Source organism: Mobula hypostoma, chromosome 3, assembly GCF_963921235.1.
Source record: "Mobula hypostoma chromosome 3, sMobHyp1.1, whole genome shotgun sequence".
NCBI classification, from domain to species: domain Eukaryota; kingdom Metazoa; phylum Chordata; class Chondrichthyes; order Myliobatiformes; family Myliobatidae; genus Mobula; species Mobula hypostoma.
Window position 1 is genome coordinate 114517644 of NC_086099.1, and position 20991 is coordinate 114538634.

General features: G+C 52.6%; 1 protein-coding gene across 1 annotated transcript in view; it reads left to right on the plus strand.

Annotated features, from left to right (window-relative positions):
* copa (COPI coat complex subunit alpha) overlaps positions 1–20991 on the plus strand; it is a 198873-nt gene that overhangs the window by 68261 nt on the left and 109621 nt on the right. Inside the window, exons 15-20 of the mRNA XM_063042473.1 lie at positions 249–411; positions 616–762; positions 1170–1359; positions 3582–3677; positions 3845–3933; positions 4049–4172. Of these exons, the coding sequence (XP_062898543.1) occupies positions 249–411; positions 616–762; positions 1170–1359; positions 3582–3677; positions 3845–3933; positions 4049–4172 (809 nt within the window). The remainder of the gene's footprint in view (positions 1–248; positions 412–615; positions 763–1169; positions 1360–3581; positions 3678–3844; positions 3934–4048; positions 4173–20991) is intronic.

Genomic DNA, 20991 nt, shown 5'->3' on the forward strand with positions numbered 1-20991 from the left:
ACAGTTTTGTGGGCTGTTCAGAACTCTGATTGTGGAGGAGAAGGATCTGATCCTGAAACATGAAGTTTGTTTCTGCAAGCTCCTGTACTCCCACCTCGATGGTAATAATGAGAAGAGGGCAGGGCCTGGGGAATTGGGGACATGATGGGCCAAAAGGCTTCCGGTGCTATAAGCACGGAGTCTCAGGCAAGTCTGCCCGTGCCTCCTCTGGGTTATAGTGTAACTCCAGAACCTTTGCCGCCCCACAGGGACCACGGGATCATCCGGACTCTGGACCTCCCGATCTACGTCACCAGGGTGAAGGGCAACAGCGTCTACTGCCTGGACAGGGACTGCCGTCCCCGGGTGCTCACAATCGACCCCACCGAGTTCAAGTTCAAGCTGGCCCTAGTCAACCGCAAGTATGACGAGGTGAGTCTGTTGGGGGTGGGGGGGGGGTAACTAAGCATGTGAGGCTCACTGTTTTAATAAAGGTGCCCCTGACTCTCCAGCTGCAGGATTTGTGGCTGGGGCCTGGGTTGTTAATGTCCACTCCTGGGAACAGTTGAGCTGCACACTCAGCGGGGTCCTGGGCTCTCTCTGTATGCCTGCTGACTGCTCACTGCGTGCCCGCAGGTGCTGCACATGGTTCGCAATGCCAAGCTGGTGGGCCAGTCCATCATTGCCTACCTGCAGAAGAAGGGTTACCCGGAGGTGGCACTGCATTTTGTCAAGGACGAGAAGACCAGATTCAGCCTGGCTCTGGAGTGCGGCAACATTGAGGTAAGACCAACCTCCGTGGACAGGAGCTTGCCCTCAGCCACGTGCCCACTGAGCACTGGACCTCCCCTTCTCTCTGTGCAGCTCTCTCAATTTCATCCGCTCCCTCAATCCCCTTCTTTCCTCTCCACTCCCTCGATCTCTCTGTTCTCCAGCAGATCCCTTGATTTCCCCCTCCTCCACCCCACTTCCTCAATTTTCCACTCCTTTTTCCTCTCCACTCCCTCGATCTCTCCGTTCTCCCGCAGATCCTTTGATTTCCCCCTCCTCCCTGCTCCCTTGATTTCCCACTCACCCACTTCCTACACATCCCCCTCCGCCTTTTTCTCCTCCCCTGCACCCTCTCCTGGTCCTTTCTCCCAGCCCGTGCCCTCCCCAGTCTGAGCTGATCTCCTTTCCCCCGGAACCAGATAGCGCTGGACGCGGCAAAGGCACTGGATGAGAAGGGGTGCTGGGAGAAGCTGGGTGAGCTGGCACTGCTGCAGGGTAACCACCAGATTGTGGAGATGTGCTACCAACGCACCAAGAACTTCGATAAGCTCTCCTTCCTCTATCTCATCACTGGCAACCTGGAGAAACTGCGCAAGATGATGAAGATCGGTAAGGCCAAGCATCTGGGAGCAAGGTGGTGGGGACAGGAAGGCATGTGTCAAACATACTTGCACAATTAAACAACTTATTCCATCCAGTCTGCTCTGCCATGCCATCATGGTGAATTTATTCTCCCACTCAAACCTAATCTACTGCCTTCTCCCTGTAACCTTTGATGCCCTGACAAATCAAATGCATACCAACCTCTTAAATATAATGATTTGGCATCCATAACTTTCTGGAGCAACAAATTCACCACCCTCTGGCCAAAAAAAAACCTCCTCATCTCAATTCTAAATGGACATACTTCTATTCTGAGACTGGGCTAGACTCCCACACTATACGAAACATCCTCTCCACATCCACTCTATCTGTGTCCTCTGGTCCTAGACTCCCCACTATAGGAAACATCCTCTCCACATCCACTCAATCTGTGTCCTCTGGTCCTAGACTCCCCCACTATAGGAAACATCCTCTCCACATCCACTCTATCTGTGTCCTCTGGTCCTAGACTCCCCCACTATAGGAAACATCCTCTCCACATCCACTCTATCTGTGTCCTCTGGTCCTAGACTCCCCCACTATAGGAAACATCCTCTCCACACCCACTCTATCTTTTGAATATTCAATATGTTTCAGTCAGATCTCCCCCACCCCAGACTTCTAAACTCCCCTGAGTACAGGCCCAGAGCCACCACCTGCTGCTGAGACATTAACCCTGTCATTCTGACGGACCGGGTCTGGACCCTCTCCAATACAAGTGCATCATTTCTTGGCTCTGGGGCACACTTGCTCTGCCGGGTCTGCATTTAACTGCTGCGAATGAAGGGAGGGAGCGTCAATCACCAGGATTGCAGTTGGCATTGTTTGTGTTCAAATAACAGCAGTGATCCAGCACCTCTGCTTTACATGTGATAGTGAATCGTAATCCAGATTAATTTCACTGGCATTTGCCATAACAACTATAAATTACAATAGGTGTGTGTGTGTATGTGTAGAGGTTTGTGTGTGTGCGTGTGTATATATAAGTGTGGGTGTATGTAGGGCTATGTGTGTGAGTTTGTGTAAATATGGGTATGTGTGGGTGTGTGTGTATGGGTGTGTTTTTATGTATCGGTGTGTGTGTGTATATAGGTGTGTGTGTAGATATGTGTGCCTGTGTATATGTGTGTGTATATTGGTATGTATATATGTGTTCGTTTGTGTGTATAGGTGTGTATGTGTGTGTGTATATATTTGTGTGTGTGTGTATATAGGTATGTATATGTATAAACACACTCACATGCACCCACACACACACTGTATATACTGTGTGTGTATTCTGGGGATTCTGGTCAGTGTCAGAGAGATGGAAAAGTACAACACAGAAACAGGCCCTTCAGCCTATCTATTTCATGCTGAACCATTTAAGCTGCTTCCTCCTGTGGACCTGAACATGCTCCTCCCCCCCCCGCCACATGCTGCCTCCCCCCTGCATTCCTCCATTCATGTACCTATCCAAACTTCTTTTAAACATTGAAATCGAGCTTACATGCACCACTTGTGCTGGCAGCTTGTTAAAAGCACTCATGACCCTCTGAGAGTGCATATAGAGCAAAAAGGGAGCAAAACCAGAATTAAAGTACTGAGGTAGTGTTTATGGGTTTATTGTCCATTCAGAAATCTGATGGCGGAGGGGAAGAAGCTGTAAATCCTCCCTGATGGTAGCAATGAGAAGAGGGATGTCCTGGGCGATGGGGTCCTTAATGCTGCACGCTACCTTTTTTGAATCATCCCGTTTTGAAGGTGCCTCGATGTTGGACAGGCCCGTGCCCACGATGGAGCCGACTGGGTTGAGAACTTCCTGCAGCTTTTTCCATTCCTGTGCAGTGGTCCCTTCGTACCAGAGGGTGATGCAGTCAGTCAGAACGCAGTCCACGGTATACCTGTAGAAATTTGCAACAGCCGCGTGCCCAGAGAAAGTCTTGTACCTGCTCACCGGGGGGGCTTCCTGGTGACCAGGAACTGCTGGTCACGTGCAGAATGTTCTCCCGGGACACAGAAGGGAATGTGACGTGTGCAGGGCGCTGGGAGTTCAGTCAAGGCAACGATGTGCTTGCTCAGTGACAGCAGTATCTTGGTAATGCAGTGCTCCAACAGCACCAGCTCAGCATGTGTGTGTGAGAGAGAGTGGCAGGTATATAACAGCCACAGCCCTGAGCTGTCACTGAATGTTTCCGTGTCTCCTGCAGCTGAGATCCGGAAGGACATGAGTGGCCATTACCAGAATGCGTTGTATTTGGGCGACGTGGGAGAGCGCGTTCGCATCCTCAAGAACTGCGGGCAGAGTAAGCAGAAACAATTCACATCTACGTCACCACTCACACTACCCTCCACAATTCCCTTGCCCCACTGCCCCTCACCGTTCGCTCTCCTTTCCCACCCTCAGATTGCAATGTATATTTAGTGTGAGTGTTCTACATCAGTCACTAATGGTCCCATTTCCATCCCCCAGAGTCGCTGGCCTACCTGACTGCGGCTACACACGGACTGGATGAGGAGGCGGAGGCCTTGCGAGTGACCTTTGACCTGGAGAAAGAAATAGTAAGTTGGACTGGCCACTGCTACCCATGCCCCATTCTCTCTGGGTGACGCCTGCCCTCATAACATCTGTCTCTCTTTCTCTGCCTCCTCCTCCTCCCTATCTTCTCGAACGCAGGTGCCAGAGATCGACCCCCAGGCCCAGCTCCTTCAGCCACCGCCCCCTGTCATGCCTCTGGACACCAACTGGCCGCTGCTTACTGTCTCCAAAGGCTACTTTGAGGGGAGTATGGCTGGACGAGGTGAGTTGGCGGGTGGGGGGGGGGGGGCGCTGGGGTGTCAGGACGTCAGGAAGCAAGGGTGGGCTTGCGCAGGTGTCAGGGATGAAACCCACAGTGGGGCAATAGTGGGTTGGTTTTGTCACCTGGGAGTGTGAGGGAGCCTGGCCGATGCCCTTCGAGGCTTGCTGCTGTTGTGGCTGATTAACTGGACTGTACCAACTAGTCAGAGTTGGCACTTTGTTCCTGACGTCTTCTGTAAGAGGTCTCTGAACATCCTGTCTGGAATGTGTGGGTTTTCTGCGGGTCCTCCCACAGTCTAGAGATGTACCGGTGAGTAGGTTAATCGCATCTGATTTACTCGTTAGTAGGTTAATAAGACCATAAGATATAGGAGCAGAATTAGGCCATTTGGTCCATCGTCTGCTCCACCATTGCATCATGGCTAAATCAGTTTTCTTTTCAGTCCCAGTCTCCTGCCTCCTCCCCGTATCAGTTCATGTCCTGACTAATCAAGAATCTATCCACCTCTGCTTTAAATATACATAAAGACTTGCCCTCCACTGCTGCCTGTGGCAAAGAATTCCGCAGATTCACCACTCTCTGGCTAAAGAAATCCCTCCTGATTTCCATTCTGAAAGGACGCCCCTCTATTCTCAGGCAGTGTTCTCTGGTCTTAGACTCTCCCACCATAGGAAATATCCTCTCCACATCCACTCTATTGAGACCTTTCACCATTGAAACCATTTGATAGGTTTCAAAGAGGTCATCCCTCACCCTCCTGAATTCTAGTGAATTGCAGGCCCAGAGCCGTCAAATGCTCTGCATATGACAAGCCATTCAATCCTGGAATCAACTTCATAAACCTCTTTTGAATCCTCTCCAGTTTCAGCACATCCTTTCTGAGATAAGGGGACCAAAACTGCTCACAATACTCCAAGTGAGGCCTCAACAGTGCTTTAGAAAGTTTCAACATTACATCCTTGCTTTTATATTCTAGTCCTCTTGAAATTAATGCTATCATTGCATTTGCCTTCCTCACCACAGACTCGACCTGAAAATTAACCTTTAGAGAATCGTGCACGAGGACTCACAAGTTCCTTTGTACCTTGGTATTTTGTATTTTCTCTCTGTTTAGAAAATAGTCATCCCTCTCATTTCTTCTGCCAAAGTGCATGACCATACATTTCCCAACACTGTATTCCACCAAACACGAGGAAATCTGCAGATGCTGGAATTTCAAGCAACGCACATAGAAGTTGCTGGTGAACGCAGCAGGCCAGGCAGCATCTATTGGAAGAGGTACTGTCGACGTTTCGGGCCGAGACCCTTCGTCAGGACTAACTGAAAGAAGAGATAGTGAGAGATTTAAGAGGGGGAGGGGGAGATCTGAAATGATAGGAGAAGACGGGAGGGGGAGGGATGGAGCCAAGAGCTGGACAGGTGATTGGCAAAAGGGATATGAGAGGATCATGGGACAGGAGGCTTAGGGAGAAGGAAGAGGGTGGCGGGGGAGAAGCCCAGATGATGGGCAAGGGGTACAGTGAGAGGGAGAGAGGGACAGAGGGAGAATAAGTAGAGAGAGAAAAGGAAAGTGTGTATAAAAATAAATAAATAATCGATGGGGTACAAGGGGGAGGTGGGGCCTTAGCGGAGGTTAGAGAAGTCAATGTTCATGCCATCAGGTTGGAGGCTACCCAGACAGAATATAAGGTGTTGTTCCTCCAACCTAAGTGTGGTTTCATCTTTACAGTAGAGGAGGCCATGGATAGACATATCAGAATGGGAATGGGATGTGGAATTAAAATGTGTGGCCACTGGGAGATCCTGCTTTCTCTGGCAGACAGAGCATAGGTGTTCAGCGAAGTGATCTCCCAGTCAGCGTCGGGTCTCACCAATATATAGAAGGCCGCATCGGGAGCACCAGACGCAGTATATCACCCCAGCCGACTCACAGGTGAAGTGTCGCCTCACCTGGAAGGACTGTCTTGGGCCCTGAATGGTAGTGAGGGAGGAAGTGTAAGGGCATGTGTAGCACTTGTTCTGCTTACAAGGATAAGTGCCAGGGGAGATCGGTGGGGAGGGATGGTGGGAGAAGAATGGACAAGGGAGTGGCATAGGGCATAGGGAGCGATCCCTGCGGAAAGTGGGGGGGGGGCGGGGGAGGGAAAGACGTACTTAGTGGTGGGATCCCGTTGGAGGTGGCGGAAGTTACGGAGAATTATATGTTGGACCTGGAGGCTGGTGGGGTGGTAGGTGAGGACAAGGGGAACCCTATTCCTCGTGGGGTGGCGGGAGGATGGAGTGACAGCAGATGTGCGTGAAATGGGGGAGATGCGTTTGAGAGCAGAGTTGATGGTGGAGGAAGGGAAGCCCCTTTCTTTAAAAAAGGAGGACATCTCCCTCATCCTGGAATGAAAAGCCTCATCCTGAGAGCAGATGCGGCACAGATGGAGGAATTGCGAGAAGGGGATGGCATTTTTGCAAGAGACAGGGTGAGAAGAGGAATAGTCCAGATAGCTGTGAGAGTCAGTAGGCTTATAGTAGACATCAGTGGATAAGCTGTCTCCAGAGATAGAGACAGAAAGATCAAGAAAGGGGAGGGAGGTGTTGGAAATGGACCAGGTAAATGTAAGGGCAGGGTGAAAGTTGGAGGCAAAGTTAATGAAGTCAACGAGCTCAGCATGCGTGCAGGAAGCAGCGCCAATGCAGTCGTCGGTGTAGCGAAGGAAAAGTGGGGGACAGATACCAGAATAGGTTTGGAACATAAATTGTTCCACAAAGCCAACGAAAAGGCTGGCATAGCTAGGACCCATACGGGTGCCCATGGCTGCATCAACTGTCCAGCTCTTGGCTCCATCCCTCCCCCTCCTGTCTTCTCCTATCATTTCAGATCTCCCCCTCCGCCTCCCACTTTCAAATCTCTTACTGGCTCTTCTTTCAGTTAGTCCTGACGAAGGGTCTTGGCCCGAAACGTTGACTGTACCTCTTCCTGGAGATGCTGCCTGGCCTGCTACTTTCACCAGCAACTTTTATGTGTGTCACTGTATTCCACCAGCCATTTCTTTGCCCATTCACCTACTCTGTCTAAGTCCTTCTGTAGTTTCTCTACTTCCTTTGAACTACCTGCCCCTCCACCTGGTTTCATATCATCTGCAAACTTTACAACAAAGCCATCAATTCCATCATATAACGTAAAAAGAATTGGTCCCAACACAGATCCCTGTGGAACACCACTAGTCCCCAGCAGCCAGCCAGAAAAGGCTCCCTTTATTCCCACTCTTTGCCTCCTGCCAATCAGCCACTGCTTTATCCATGTTAAATCTTTCCTGTAATGCCATGGGCTTGTGGCTTGTTAAGCAGCCTCATTGTGTCATCTTGTCAAAGGCCTTCCGAAAATCCAAGTACAAAATATCAGCTAATCCTCCTTTGTCTATTGTGCTTGTTATTTCTTCAAAGAATTCTAACAGATTTGTCCGGCAAGGTTTTCCCTTGAGGAAACCATGCTGACTATGGCCTATTTTATCATGTGCCTCCAAGTACCCCAAAACCACATCCTTAACAATTGACTCTGACATCTTCCCGACCACTGAGGTCAGACCAACTGGCCTATAATTTCCTTTCTTCTGCCTCTCTCCCTTCTTGAAGAGTGGAGCGACGTTTTCAATTTTCCAGTTCTCCAGAACCATTCCAGAATCTAGTGATTCTTAAAAGATCATTACTAATGCCTCTACAATCTCCTCAGACACCTTTCAGAACCCTGGGGTGTAGTCCATCTGGTCCAGGTGACTTATCTATCTTCAGACCTTTCAATTTCCCAAGAACCTTCTCCCTAATAATGGCAACTTCACACTCTTCTGACCCCTGACACCTGGAACTTCCATCATTCTGCTGGTGTCCTCCACAGTGAAGACTGATGCAAAGTACTTAGTTCGTCCACCACTCATTGTCCTCCATCACTACCTCCCCAGCATTGTTTTCCAGCGGTCCGATATCCACTCTCTCCTCTCTTTTACACTTTATGTATCAGAAGAAACTGTAGGCATCCTCTTTAATATTATTGGTTAGCTTGCATTTGTATTTCACCTTTACCTTAATTACTTTTTAGTTGCCTTCTGTTGGTTTTTAAAAGCTTCCCAATCCTCTAATTTCCCTCTGATGTTTGCTCTATTATATGCCCTCTCTTTGGCTTTTATGCTGGCTTTGACTTCTCTTTTTAGCCATGCCTTCAGAATACTTCTTCCTCCTTGGGATGTAAATATCCTGTGCCTTCGTAATTGCTTCCAGAAATTCCATACATTGCTGCTCTGCCATCATCCCTGCCAGTGTTATTTTCCAATCAATTCTGTCTCCCTCGTGCCTCTGTGATTCCCTTTACTCCACCGATACATCTGATCTAATCATACCTGATTTTCCTGTTAGTAGATTGATTGCACCTGATTTACCTGTCGGGGGTTAGTCACACCCAATTTTACCTGTTGGGAGGTCAGTCACACCCGATTTTACCTGTCCGGGGCAGGGAGGGGGAGGTCAGTCACACCCGATTTTACCTGTTGGGGGGGTCAGTCACACCCGATTTTACCTGTCGGGGGGGTCAGTCACACCCGATTTTACCTGCCGGGGGTCAGTCACACCCGATTTTACCTGTCGGGAGGGTTAGTCACACCTGATTTTACCCGTGCACAACAACAGCTGGGTCCTTGTCCCCACACTGTTTTTATTCATTGAGAAATATGAGCGGAATAGGACCTTCCTGCCCTTCGAGCTGGGCCGCCCAACACCCCCGTTTTAACCCCAGCCTAATCACAGGACAATTTATAATAACCAAATGTATACTGTGGGATGAAACTGAGGACCTGGGGAAAACTTGCACATTCTACGGGGAGGACGTACAGTCTCCTTACGAATAACGTTGGAATTGAACTCTGAACTCTGACACCCTGATCTGTAGTAGTATTGAGCTAACTGCTACACCATGGTCCACTTGACCTTTCTTGTATGGAGTCTGTTGGGAAGTTTCAACAAAGAAACTGTTGTTTTTATACAGGAATTGACTGCTTGGGTATGGATACTGACCAGTGGTAACTTTGTGCACGTTCAGATTCCATACGTGTGCAATCAGTGGTCAATCACACTCTGATGATGTAGGTATTAGGTAGCCAGTAGCATCTCTGATCATTTAACCATCAGCTTTATTGTCGCATATATATCCAAATGCATCGTGAACTATGTAAGTTTGTGTCAATGACTGACGCTGGGGGCAGTCATGTTTCCAGTGCCAGAGTAGCACGCCTACAACTCGCGAACCCTAACCTGTACGTCTTTGGAATGTGCGAGGGAACCTATTATCTCACAGGCAGAGCATTACAAGGAGGAAGAAGTATTCTAAAGGCATGGCTAAAAAAAGAAGTCAAAGCCAGCATAAAAGCCAAAGAGAGGGCATCCTTTTCTGACGGCGAGGGGAATGGAATGCGGAGCGCAATTGTCTAAAGCTGCTGTGCTATCCCACCGCCCGAAAACTTCATGATAGTTATCATAAATGTTGCACCAGAATCCTTTGTCTGCATGCTTACCTTGTCTCGGTCAGCAAAGTGGCTCTAGTCCCCTGCTGTGCACAGGCAAGCTGCGCTCTTCGAAGCCCTCCCCTGCACACTGCACACTATCTGTAAACTACCCCTGCTGGCAGTGTGTCTTAACCCTTGCCTTGCCACAGCCTCCGCAGAGTAATCAAAGACCATTTATTATTAAGCTACTCTTGTCACCATGTACTACCCAGGAATGCCACAGTAGCACAACGCTACTACAACTCAGGGCGTTGGAGTTTGCGGTTCAATCTGAGCATCCTCTGTAAGGCATCTTTGTATGTCCTTCCCGTGGAATGCATCGGTTTCCTCCCACAGTCCATTGTCGTTTCAATTAGTAGGTTAATTGGTCATGGTAAATTGTAGGTTAGGGTTAAATGGGGGTTGTGGGGTGGTGTGGCTGGAAGGTGCAGAAGGGCCTGTTCTGTGCTGTATTTCTAAGTAAAAGAATTATGGGCATTCACAGTAAGCGCAAAAAAACACAATAGAATCAATGAAAACTGCTCACGAGACACACACACAACTTGTAAGCCAAAAACAACAACCTGCAGATAAAGCAAAATAAAGCAATAAATATCAAGAACATGAGATGAGTCGAGTTCATTGTTGGTGAGAGTGAAGTCAAGCTCTGCCCCTGACCCTACTGTCACATGCTAAAGCTCTGCGTGGTACGGGCGCGACGGAGGCCCACGGTCATGTAGAATATAAATCGTACAGGAGGGTGAAGGAAAAGACTGCAGAGCAAAATATTAGTGCAGATCTCGACACAGTTGACGTTAGTGCAGGAGGATCACCAAACTCTGTTGCTGAGGTAGGTTTCCAGATGAATATTTTAGTTCAAAACCCGATACCAATAGGTGGGGCGCATTCCAGCGTTGTGGTTTGTATAACACTACAATGACAGCGAACAGCAAAGATGTATGGGTTAGGGTTAGTGAGTTGTGAGCATGGTACTTTGGTGCTGGAAACGTGGCGACATGGGGGCTGCCCCCAGCATTCAGACCGTCCGGCTTGTCCGTCAGCCCCCCCTCCCCCCGGTCTTCTTCTGGCTTCTACCCCCCCCAACCCCTTAACCTCTGCCTTCATCCCCCGTCCTCCTTCACCCCCATCACCTTCTGTCTTTATCCCCGTCCTCCTTCACCTCCCCGTCACCTTCTGTCTTCATTCCCCGTCCTCCTTCACCACCCATCACATTCTGTCTTCATCCCCTGTCCTCCTTCACCCCTTCATCACCTTCTGTCTTCATTCCCCGTCCTCCTTCACCCCCCATCACCTTATGTCTTCATCCCGTCCTCCTTCACCACCCATAACCTTCTGTCTTCATCCCCCATCCTCCTTCACCTCCCCATCCCCTTCTGTCTTCACCCCCTTCACCTCTGCCTTCATCCCCTGTCCTCCTTCACCCCTCCATCACCATCCCCTGTCCTCCTTCACCTCTCCATCACCTTCTGTCTTCATTCCCCGTCCTCCTTCACACCCCCATCACCTTCTGTCTTGATCCCACGTCCTCCTTCACCTCTCCATCAGCTTCTGTCTTCATCCCCCGTCCTCCTTTACCTCTCCATCACCCTCTGTCTACATCCCCTGTCCTCCTTCACCCCCCATCACCTTCTGTCTTCCTCCCCGTCGTCCTTCACCTCCCCATCCTCCTTCACCTCCCCATCACCTTCTCTCTTCATCCCCCATCCTCCTTCACCTCTCCATCACCTTATGTCTTCATCCCCGTCCTCCTTCACCTCCCCATCACCTTCTGCCCTCCTCCCCATCCTCCTTTACCCCCACACTTTCTTCTGTCTTCATCCCCCGTCCTCCTTCACCCCCATCACCTTCTGTCTTCATCCCCTGTCCTCCTTCACCCCCCCATCACCTGCCTTCATCCCCGTCCTCCTTCACCTCCCCATCACCTTCTGTCCTCATCCTCCGTTCTCCTTCACCACTCCATCACATTCTGTCTTCATCCCCGTCCTCCTTCACCCCCCCATCACCTTATGTCTTCATCCCCTATCCTCCTTCACCCCCCATCACCTTCTGTCTTCATCCCCCGTCCTCCTTCACCTCCCCATCCCCTTCTGTCTTCACCCCCTTCACCTCTGCCTTCATCCCCTGTCCTCCTTCACCCCTCCATCACCATCCCCTGTCCTCCTTCACCTCTCCATCACCCTCTGTCTTTATTCCCCGTCCTCCTTCACACCCCCATCACCTTCTGTCTTGATCCCATGTCCTCCTTCACCTCTCCATCACCCTCTGTCTACATCCCCTGTCCTCCTTCACCCCCCATCACCTTCTGTCTTCCTCCCCGTCGTCCTTCACCTCCCCATCCTCCTTCACCTCCCCATCACCTTCTCTCTTCATCCCCCGTCCTCCTTCACCTCTCCATCACCTTCTGCCCTCATCCGCATCCTCCTTTACCCTCCCACTTGCTTCTGTCTTCATCCCCCGTCCTCCTTCACCCCCATCACCTTCTGTCTTCATCCCCTGTCCTCCTTCACCCCCCCATCACCTGCCTTCATCCCCGTCCTCCTTCACCTCCCCATCACCTTCTGTCCTCATCCTCCGTTCTCCTTCACCACCCCATCACCTTCTGTCTTCACCCCCTGTTCTCCTTCAACCCCCCATCACCTTCTACCTTAATCCCCCATTCTCCTTCACGGCCGTGACCTTCTGTCTTCATCCCCTGTCCTCCTTCACCTCCCCATCAGTTTCTGCCCTCATCCCCGTTCTCCTTTACCCCTCCACTTTCTTCTGCCTTCACCCCGTTTTCCTTCACCCCCCCATCACCTTCTGTCTTCATCGCCCATCACCTGCCTTCATCCCTGTGCTCCTTCACCTCCCCATCATCTTCTGCCTTCATCCCCCGTCCTCCTTCACCTCCACGTCACCTTCTGTATTCACCCTCCATCACCTTCTGTCTTCACCCCCATCCTCCTTTATCTCCCCATCACCTTATATCTTCACCCCATCACCATCTGTCTTCATCCCCTATCCTCCTTCACCCCCCATCACCTTCTGTCTTCATCCCCCGTCCTCCTTCACCTCCTCATCACCTTCTGTCTTCATCCCCCGTCCTCCTTCACCTCTCTATCACCTTCTGTCTTCATCCCCCATCACCTGCCTTCATCCCCCGTCCTCCTTCACCTCCACGTCACCTTCTGTCTTCATCCCCCATCACCTTCTGTCTTCATCTCCTGTCCTCCTTCACCCACATCCCCTTCTGTCTTCACCCCCGTCCTCCTTCACCCCCCATCACCTTCTGCCTGCATCCCCCGCTCTTCTTCACCCCCCATCACCTTCTGTCTTCATCATTCGTCCTCCTTCACCTCCCCATCACCTTCTGCCTTCATATCCCGTCCTCCTTCACCCCCCATCACCTTCTGTCTTCATCCCCCCTCCTCCTTCACCCCCCATCACCTTCTGTCTTCATACCCCCTCCTCCTTCACCCCCCATCACCTTCTGCCTTCATCCCCCGTCCTCCTTCACCCCCCATCACCTTCTGCCTTCATCCCCCGTCCTCCTTCACCTCCCCATCACCTTCTGCCTTCATATCCCGCTCTCCTTCACCCCCCATCACCTTCTGTCTTCATCATTCGTCCTCCTTCACCTCCCCATCACCTCCTGCCTTCATATCCCATCCTCCTTCACCCCCCATCACCTTATCTCTTCATCTCCTGTCCTCCTTCACCCCCCCAATACCTTCTGCCTTCATCTCCCGTACTCCTTCACCTCTCCATCACCTTCTGTCTTCATATCCTGTCCTCCTTCACCTCCCCATCACCTTCTGTCTTCACCCCCATCACCTTCTGTCTTCATCCCCTGTCCTCCTTCACCTCACCATCACCTTCTGTCTTCATCCCCCGTCCTCCTTCACACCCCCATCACCTTCTGTCTTGATCCCACGTCCTCCTTCACCTCTCCATCAGCTTCTGTCTTCATCCCCCGTCCTCCTTTACCTCTCCATCACCCTCTGTCTACATCCCCTGTCCTCCTTCACCCCCCATCACCTTCTGTCTTCCTCCCCGTCGTCCTTCACCTCCCCATCCTCCTTCACCTCCCCATCACCTTCTCTCTTCATCCCCCATCCTCCTTCACCTCTCCATCACCTTATGTCTTCATCCCCGTCCTCCTTCACCTCCCCATCACCTTCTGCCCTCCTCCCCATCCTCCTTTACCCCCACACTTTCTTCTGTCTTCATCCCCCGTCCTCCTTCACCCCCATCACCTTCTGTCTTCATCCCCTGTCCTCCTTCACCCCCCCATCACCTGCCTTCATCCCCGTCCTCCTTCACCTCCCCATCACCTTCTGTCCTCATCCTCCGTTCTCCTTCACCACTCCATCACATTCTGTCTTCATCCCCGTCCTCCTTCACCCCCCCATCACCTTATGTCTTCATCCCCTATCCTCCTTCACCCCCCATCACCTTCTGTCTTCATCCCCCGTCCTCCTTCACCTCCCCATCCCCTTCTGTCTTCACCCCTTCACCTCTGCCTTCATCCCCTGTCCTCCTTCACCCCTCCATCACCATCCCCTGTCCTCCTTCACCTCTCCATCACCTTCTGTCTTTATTCCCCGTCCTCCTTCACACCCCCATCACCTTCTGTCTTGATCCCATGTCCTCCTTCACCTCTCCATCACCCTCTGTCTACATCCCCTGTCCTCCTTCACCCCCCATCACCTTCTGTCTTCCTCCCCGTCGTCCTTCACCTCACCCCCATCCTCCTTCACCTCCCCATCACCTTCCTTCACCTCCCCTCTTCTCTCTCATCCCCCGTCCTCCTTCACCTCTCCATCACCTTCTGCCCTCATCCGCATCCTCCTTTACCCTCCCACTTGCTTCTGTCTTCATCCCCCGTCCTCCTTCACCCCCATCACCTTCTGTCTTCATCCCCTGTCCCTCTCCTCCACCCCCCCATCACCTGCCTTCATCCCCGTCCTCCTTCACCTCCCCATCACCTTCTGTCCTCATCCTCCGTTCTCCTTCACCACCCCATCACCTTCTGTCTTCACCCCCTGTTCTCCTTCAACCCCCCATCACCTTCTACCTTAATCCCCCATTCTCCTTCACGGCCGTGACCTTCTGTCTTCATCCCCTGTCCTCCTTCACCTCCCCATCAGTTTCTGCCCTCATCCCCGTTCTCCTTTACCCCTCCACTTTCTTCTGCCTTCACCCCGTTTTCCTTCACCCCCCCATCACCTTCTGTCTTCATCGCCCATCACCTGCCTTCATCCCTGTGCTCCTTCACCTCCCCATCATCTTCTGCCTTCATCCCCCGTCCTCCTTCACCTCCACGTCACCTTCTGTATTCACCCTCCATCACCTTCTGTCTTCACCCCCATCCTCCTTTATCTCCCCATCACCTTATATCTTCACCCCATCACCATCTGTCTTCATCCCCTATCCTCCTTCACCCCCCATCACCTTCTGTCTTCATCCCCCGTCCTCCTTCACCTCCTCATCACCTTCTGTCTTCATCCCCCGTCCTCCTTCACCTCTCTATCACCTTCTGTCTTCATCCCCCATCACCTGCCTTCATCCCCCGTCCTCCTTCACCTCCACGTCACCTTCTGTCTTCATCCCCCATCACCTTCTGTCTTCATCTCCTGTCCTCCTTCACCCACATCCCCTTCTGTCTTCACCCCCGTCCTCCTTCACCCCCCATCACCTTCTGCCTGCATCCCCCGCTCTTCTTCACCCCCCATCACCTTCTGTCTTCATCATTCGTCCTCCTTCACCTCCCCATCACCTTCTGCCTTCATATCCCGTCCTCCTTCACCCCCCATCACCTTCTGTCTTCATCCCCCCTCCTCCTTCACCCCCCATCACCTTCTGTCTTCATACCCCCTCCTCCTTCACCCCCCATCACCTTCTGCCTTCATCCCCCGTCCTCCTTCACCCCCCATCACCTTCTGCCTTCATATCCCGCTCTCCTTCACCCCCCATCACCTTCTGTCTTCATCATTCGTCCTCCTTCACCTCCCCATCACCTTCTGCCTTCATATCCCGTCCTCCTTCACCCCCCATCACCTTATCTCTTCATCTCCTGTCCTCCTTCACCCCCCCAATACCTTCTGCCTTCATCTCCCGTACTCCTTCACCTCTCCATCATCTTCTGTCTTCATATCCTGTCCTCCTTCACCTCCCCATCACCTTCTGTCTTCACCCCCATCACCTTCTGTCTTCATCCCCTGTCCTCCTTCACCTCACCATCACCTTCTGTCTTCATCCCCCGTCCTCCTTCACACCCCCATCACCTTCTGTCTTCATCCCCCGTCCTTCTTCACCTCTCCATCACCTTCTGTCTTCATCCCTCGTCCTCCTTCACCCCCCCATCACCTTCTGTCTTCATCCCCCGTCCACCTTCACCTTTCTATCACTTTCTGTCTTCATCCCCTGTCCTCCTTCACACCCCCATCACCTTCTGTCTTCATACCCGGTCCTCCTTCAACTCCCCATCACCTTCTGTCTTCATCCCCCGTCCACCTTCACCTCCCCATCACCTGCTGTCTTCATCCCCAATCACCTTCTGTCTTCATCCACCATCCTCCTTCACCTCCCCATCACCTTCTGTCTTCATCCCCTGTCCTCGTTCACCCCATCCCGTTCTGTCCTCACCCCCGTCCTCCTTCATCTCCCCATCACCTTCTGTCTTCACCCCCATCACCTTCTATCTTCATTCCCTGTCTTCTTTCACCTCACCATCAACTTCTGCCTTCATCCCCAATCCTCCTTCACCTCCCCATCACTTTCTGTCTTCATCCCCCGTCCTCCTTCACCTCTCCATCACCTTCTGTCTTCATCCCCTGTCCTCCTTCACTCCCCCATCACCTTCGGTCTTCATCTTCAGTCCTTCTTCACCTCTCCATCACCTTCTGCCTTCATCCCCGTCCTCTTTTACCCCCCCATCACCTTCTGTCTTCATCCCCCGACCACCTTCACTTTTCCATCACCTTCTGTCTTCATCCCCTGTCCTCCTTCACCCCCCATCACCTTCTGCCTTCATCCCCCGTTCTCCTTCACCTCTCCATCACCTTCTGTCTTCATTCCCCGTCCTCCTTCACCTCCCCATCACCTTCTGTCTTCATCCCCGTCCTCCTTCACCCCACATCACCTTCTGTCTTCATCCACCGTCCTCCTTCACCTCCCCATCCCCCATACTCCTTCACCCCATCCCCTTCTGTCTTCACCCCCCCATCCTCCTTCATCTCCCCATCACCTTCCGTCTTCACCACCCCGTCACCTTCTGTCTTCATCCCCTGTCCTCCTTCACCTCTCCATCACCTTCTGTCTTCATCCCCCGTCCTCCTTCTCCCCCCATCACCTTCTGTCTACATCCCCCATCCTCCTTCACCTCCCCATCAACTTCTGTCTTCATCCTCCGTCCTCCTTCACCCCCCATTACCATCTGCCTTCATCCCCCATTCTCCTCACCCCCCATCACCTTGTGTCTTGATCCCCTGTCCTCCTTTACCCCCCATCACCTTCTGTCTTCATCCCCCATCCTCCTTCACCTCCCCATCACCTTCTGTCTTCATCCCCTGTCCTCCTTCAACCCCCATCACCTTCTGTCTTCATCCCCTGTCCTCCTTCACCTCCCCATCACCTTCTGTCTTCTTCCCTGTCCTCCTTCACTTCCACGTCACCTTCTGTCTTCATCCCCCGTCCTCCTTCAACCCCCATCACCTGTCTCCATCCCCGTCTTCCTTCACCTCCCCATCACCTTATGTCTTCATCTCCCGTTCTCCTTCACCCCCCATCACCTTCTGTCTTCATCCCCTGTCCTCCTTCACCTCCCCATCACCTTCTGTCTTCATCCCCCGTCCTCCTTCACCCCCCATCACCTTCTGTCTTCATTCCCCGTCCTCCTTCACCCCCATCACATTCTGTCTTCATCCCCCGTCCTCCTTCACCCCCCATCACCTTCTGTCTTCATCCCCTGTCCTCCTTCACCTCCCCATCACCTTCTGTCTTCATCCCCCGTCCTCCTTCACCCCCCATCACCTTCTGTCTTCATTCCCCGTCCTCCTTCACCCCCATCACCTTCTGTCTTCATCCCCCGTCCTCCTTCACCCCCCATTACCTTCTGCCTTCATCCCCCATTCTCCTCACCCCCATCACCTTGTGTCTTGATCCCCTGTCCTCCTTTACCCCCCAACACCTTCTGTCTTCATCCCCTGTCCTCCTTTACCCCCCAACACCTTCTGTCTTCATCCCCCATCCTCCTTTACCTCCCATCACCTGTCTTCATCCCTGGTCCTCCTTCACCTCCCATCACCTTCTGTCTTCATCTCCGTCCTCCTACACCTCCCCATCACCTTCTGTCGTCTTTCCTGACCTCCTTCACCCCCATCCCCTTCTGTCTTCACCCCCCGTCCTCCTTCAACCCCATCCCCTTCTGTTTTCTCCCTCCGTCCTCCTTCAACCCCCATCACCTGTCTTCATCCCCGTCCTCCTTCACCTCCCCATCACCTTATGTCTTCATCCCCTGTCCTCCTTCACCTCTCCATCACCTTCTGTCTTCATCCCCGTCCTCCTTCACCCCCCGTCACCTTCTGTCTTCTTCCCCTCTCCTCCTTCACCCCCTTCACCTTCTGTCTTCATCCCCCTCCTCCTTCACCTCCCCATCCTCCTTTACCTCCCCATCACCTTCTGTCTTCATCCCCCGTCCTCCTTCACCTCCCCATCACCTTATGTTTTCATCCCTTTTCCTCCTTCCCCCCCAATACCTTCTGCCTTCATCTTCCATTCTCCTTCACCCCCCATCACCTTCTGTCTTCATCCCCTGTCCTCCTTCACCCCCCATCACCTTCTGTCTTCATCCCCTGTCTTCCTTCACCTCCCCATCACCTTCTGTCTTCTTCCCTGTCCTCCTTCACTTCCACGTCACCTTCTGTCTTCATCCCCTGACCTCCTTCACCCCCATCCCCTTCTGCCTTCACCCCCCCGTCCTCCTTCAACTCCATCCCCTTCTGTCTTCACCCCCCGTCCTCCTTCAACCCCTATCACCTGTCTTCATCCCCGTCCTCCTTCACCTCCCCATCACCTTATGTCTTCATCTCCCGTTCTCCTTCACCCCCCATCAACTTCTGTCTTCATCCGCTGTCCTCCTGCACCTCCCCATCACCTTCTGTCTTCATCCCCGTCCTCCTTCACACCCCCATCACCTTCTGTCTTCATCCCCGGTCCTCCTTCAACTCCCCATCACCTTCTGTCTTCATCCCCCGTCCACCTTCACCTCCCCATCACCTGCTGTCTTCATCCCCGTCCACCTTCTGTCTTCATCCACCATCCTCCTTCACCTCCCCATCACCTTCTGTCTTCATCCCCTGTCCTCGTTCACCCCATCCCGTTCTGTCCTCACCCCCGTCCTCCTTCATCTCCCCATCACCTTCTGTCTTCACCCCCATCACCTTCTATCTTCATTCCCTGTCTTCTTTCACCTCACCATCAACTTCTGCTCATCCCCCTGTCCCTCTCCTCCCCTCCCCCCCTTCTTCATCCCCAATCCTCCTTCACCTCCCCATCACTTTCTGTCTTCATCCCCCGTCCTCCTTCACCTCTCCATCACCTTCTGTCTTCATCCCCTGTCCTCCTTCACTCCCCCATCACCTTCGGTCTTCATCCTCAGTCCTTCTTCACCTCTCCATCACCTTCTGCCTTCATCCCTGTCCTCTTTTACCCCCCCATCACCTTCTGTCTTCATCCCCCGACCACCTTCACTTTTCCATCACCTTCTGTCTTCATCCCCTGTCCTCCTTCACCCCCCCATCACCTTCTGCCTTCATCCCCCGTTCTCCTTCACCTCTCCATCACCTTCTGTCCTCAACCCCCGTCCTCCTTCACCTCCCCATCACCTTCTGTCTTCATCCCCGTCCTCCTTCACCCCACATCACCTTCTGTCTTCATCCACCGTCCTCCTTCACCTCCCCATCCCCCATACTCCTTCACCCCATCCCCTTCTGTCTTCACCCCCCCATCCTCCTTCATCTCCCCATCACCTTCCGTCTTCACCACCCCGTCACCTTCTGTCTTCATCCCCTGTCCCTCCTCCTCCCCCTCCCCCACTTCTTCATCCCCCTGTCCCTCTCCTCCCCTCCCCCCACTTCTTCATCCCCCTGTCCCTCTCCTCCCCCTCCCCCACTTCTTCATCCCCTGTCCCTCTCCTCCCCCTCCCCCCACTTCTTCATCCCCCTGTCCCTCTCCTCCCCGTCCACCTTCACCTCCCCATCACCTGCTGTCTTCATCCCCAATCACCTTCTGTCTTCATTCACCATCCTCCTTCACCTCCCCATCACCTTCTGTCTTCATCCCCTGTCCTCGTTCACCCCATCCCGTTCTGTCCTCACCCCCGTCCTCCTTCATCTCCCCATCACCTTCTGTCTTCACCCCCATCACCTTCTATCTTCATTCCCTGTCTTCTTTCACCTCACCATCAACTTCTGCCTTCATCCCCAATCCTCCTTCACCTCCCCATCACTTTCTGTCTTCATCCCCCGTCCTCCTTCACCTCTCCATCACCTTCTGTCTTCATCCCCTGTCCTCCTTCACTCCCCCATCACCTTCGGTCTTCATCCTCAGTCCTTCTTCACCTCTCCATCACCTTCTGCCTTCATCCCCGTCCTCTTTTACCCCCCCATCACCTTCTGTCTTCATCCCCCGACCACCTTCACTTTTCCATCACCTTCTGTCTTCATCCCCTGTCCTCCTTCACCCCCCCATCACCTTCTGCCTTCATCCCCCGTTCTCCTTCACCTCTCCATCACCTTCTGTCTTCATTCCCCGTCCTCCTTCACCTCCCCATCACCTTCTGTCTTCATCCCCGTCCTCCTTCACCCCACATCACCTTCTGTCTTCATCCACCGTCCTCCTTCACCTCCCCATCCCCCATACTCCTTCACCCCATCCCCTTCTGTCTTCACCCCCCCATCCTCCTTCATCTCCCCATCCTCCTTCATCTCCCCATCACCTTCCGTCTTCACCACCCCGTCACCTTCTGTCTTCATCCCCTGTCCTCCTTCACCTCTCCATCACCTTCTGTCTTCATCCCCCATCCTCCTTCTCCCCCCATCACCTTCTGTCTACATCCCCCATCCTCCTTCACCTCCCCATCAACTTCTGTCTTCATCCTCCGTCCTCCTTCACCCCCCACTTCTTCACCCCATCACCTTATCTGTTGTCTTGATCCCCTGTCCTCCTTTACCCCCCATCACCTTCTGTTCTTCATCCCCCATCCTCCTTCACCTCCCCATCACCTTCTGTCTTCATCC